Here is a 2,829-nt window from a genome sequence, read left to right as displayed (position 1 = left end):
TAGACATCTAGCAGTTTTTTCTTCTCTTCACTTTGTCTTTCTTTTCAGACTAAGCAAAGGTGTAGCTAACTATACTTAAGTCAAGAGTTTTATAGTGTGTGTCCTCTAAATTTTAAAAAAAAAAAACTAACTTATTTTACTATTCAACTTATTTTTGTTATTATTCATGGGTCTCACTGCACTTTTTGGTACTATTCATGGGTCTCACTGTACTGTTTTAACTAACTTTTACCTTTATTTACAGTATTTTCAGCAAAATAAGCGGATCTCAATCAGACCCATAGTTTGGTATATTTTGTAATGGAGACATTCATTATTCAAATCATTCTATTTCTGCCCCAATTATCAAATTATCTATAAAAAAAAAAAAAAAAAAAAACCTTAAAAAGCTAATTTTACTTTTTTTTTTTTTTAATGTAATAATATATAGGAATCCTTAAGAACCTACTCCAATGGTTTATATACTTTTTTTATGTCTACTTAATATGTACTAGTAAACATTACATGGAAGAAGAATTAGCCTAGATCTCTCCTCATGTAGGAGCTCTCTCTCTCTTGTCTAGGTGTGAGACTTCTCTCTCCCTTGGGTTGCCTCAGGGTTTGTCTTTTCCTTTGTTTTGTCCTATCTCCTATACCATGGCTGAAGATGTCATTAATGGCTTAGAGAAGATGAAGTTGATGACAGAAGAAGAAGAAGTGATTACAATATTGGATGAAGATAGGAGGGACGAGATTGAAAGTTGCTCTTTGAGTTTGCTCAGCAAGTTTCTTTCATGTAAACCGTTCAATAAACGGGTTGCTCAGACTACTTTGAGACGAGCTTAGGGCTTAGAGGATTCGGTGCAAATTATGGAAGTAGGTTCCAACCTAGTCCAATTTAAGTTTGGTGGAGAATTTGACATAGACCAAGTTTTTAAAGAAGGGCCCTAGTCTTTTGATAATTAAGTCCTCCTATTGCGAAGGTGGCAGCTTGATATGACAGCGACGAATGTCAAATTCGATTCGGTAGCTCTCTGGGTTCAAATTTGGGGGGCGCCGTTTGACATGTTCTCACCTAAGGTTGCATCTGAGATTGGGAGTCGTTTGGGGGAGGTGGTGGAGGTAGAGAAGCGACAGAAACTGGATGCACAGAATCTATTTATGAGAGTCAAGGTTGCAGTCCCAACGTCCAAACCTCTTATACGAGGTGGCTTCATTAGTGGATCAGACGGGAAGAGGTCTTCGGTTACTTTTAAATATAAACGTCTTCCCTTGTTTTGCCACTTTTGTTGACTCTTGGGCCATGATCTAAAGCACTGTGTCAAATATTTTGCCCTAAGCAAGAATGGTGGAGAGGTGGTGTGTCAATATGGGGAGTGGTTAAAATCTATAGGAGGTCATCCCCGTTCACCCTGAAGGATGGGCTCTGCCAAGAACCAATATCCAAGCAATAAGGACATGACTAAGGTGCAGAATGAGAACGGAAGCAGTTAAGTGATGCTAACCGCGGATCTTGTGACCAACAGAGCAAACCCTACAAAGGTTGACTTGCATGCAAAGGAAAAGATGTAAGGGGTTAGGAAAAATAGAAGTAAACCCACAAACGTTGGGGAAGAGAGGAAGCCAAGAAGCAGAAATAGCAGTTGATACAGAGACTAGTAGTAAGATGGGGAAACGTGGTAGACGCTCTGAAGATTTTCTAATGGATGAGGCAGCGGGGGTGCAGGAGCACCCTTGCCGAGCACAATAAGGCTATTAAGTTGGAACTGCAAGGGCTTAGGATCTCTTGGACAGTTCATAGCCTTCACAAGTTGGTGAGGGATCAAGCTCCCACAACATGTTTCTTAATGGAGACATGCTTAGACAGAGAGGGTTTTAATAAACACTATAGTGAACTTCCTTTCCCGAATAAGGTTATCATCAAAAAGCCACATAGGGGAGGAGGTTTAGCTCTTATTTGGAAATCTGAGGTTAAGATGGAGGTTATAAACTTTACAGATAACCATATTTTAGCAAGGGTGGAGGAAAGAAAATGGCTTTGCATGGATGCTAACATGTTTTTATGGGTGGCCCGAAGCATGTCAAAAACCAAAATCATGGGCTCTCCTGAATCACATACGCTCTTTTGTTAATGGCCCATGGTGTTGTGTGGGTGACTTTAATGCAATGTTGCACTCTTCAGAAAAACAAAGTAAGTATCCTCTTCAGTATAAACAGATGGATGATTTTCGTAACTTGTTGGATGATTGTAGGTTGGCTGATTTGGGCTTTGTTGGATATCCTTTCACATGGAATAATAAGAGGCCAGTGCTGGAAAACACACAGGAAAGGTTGAACAGGGTTGTGGCCAACACGAGTTGGAGGGAAAAATTTCATGCAAGCTCAATGAATCACCTCTTTTCTCATGCATCTGACCATCGGCCTTTACTGCTACATGGCAAATTTGACCTAAGGCGCCGTGGCAAAAGTACAAGGAGCTTTAGGTTTGAAGAGGCGTGGTTAATGAAGGCTGATTGCGAAGAGGTTATTACTGAAGTGTAGGGTTCAGTGGGTAACTTGGAATCGGATTTGAGTTGCATGCAAGAGAAAATCAGAAGGTGCGGATCAGTTCTACAGGCATGGGGTGCTTCTGATACTAATTCGGATGTAGAAGAAATCAAGAAAGTACAAAAGATGGTGGAGGAGTTAAGCATGGCTGAACCGACAATGGCAAACAAGTCTAAGTTCTTGGCTGCAAGTAAGATACTGGATGATTTGCTTCTTAAACAGGAAATTTATTGGGCCCAACGGTCTAGGGTGGCATGGCTGAAGCATGGTGACAAGAATACTAAATTTTTTCACTCCAAAGCC

The 2,829-nt window shown here is 40.4% G+C and overlaps 1 protein-coding gene across 1 annotated transcript; it reads left to right on the top strand.

Annotated features, from left to right (window-relative positions):
* The first annotated feature begins 2,196 nt into the window (after nucleotides 1–2,196).
* On the top strand, nucleotides 2,197–2,520 carry LOC136065776 (uncharacterized). The gene has a single exon (XM_065769421.1). The coding sequence runs from the start codon at nucleotides 2,197–2,199 to the stop codon at nucleotides 2,518–2,520; it is 324 nt and encodes a 107-aa protein (XP_065625493.1).
* The last annotated feature ends 309 nt before the right edge of the window (nucleotides 2,521–2,829 follow it).

The sequence above is a fragment of the Quercus suber genome, unplaced genomic scaffold (assembly GCF_002906115.3).
Source record: "Quercus suber isolate HL8 unplaced genomic scaffold, Cork oak 2.0 scaffold_1154, whole genome shotgun sequence".
Classification (NCBI taxonomy): domain Eukaryota; kingdom Viridiplantae; phylum Streptophyta; class Magnoliopsida; order Fagales; family Fagaceae; genus Quercus; species Quercus suber.
This window is presented reverse-complemented; position numbering and strand designations above follow the sequence as displayed.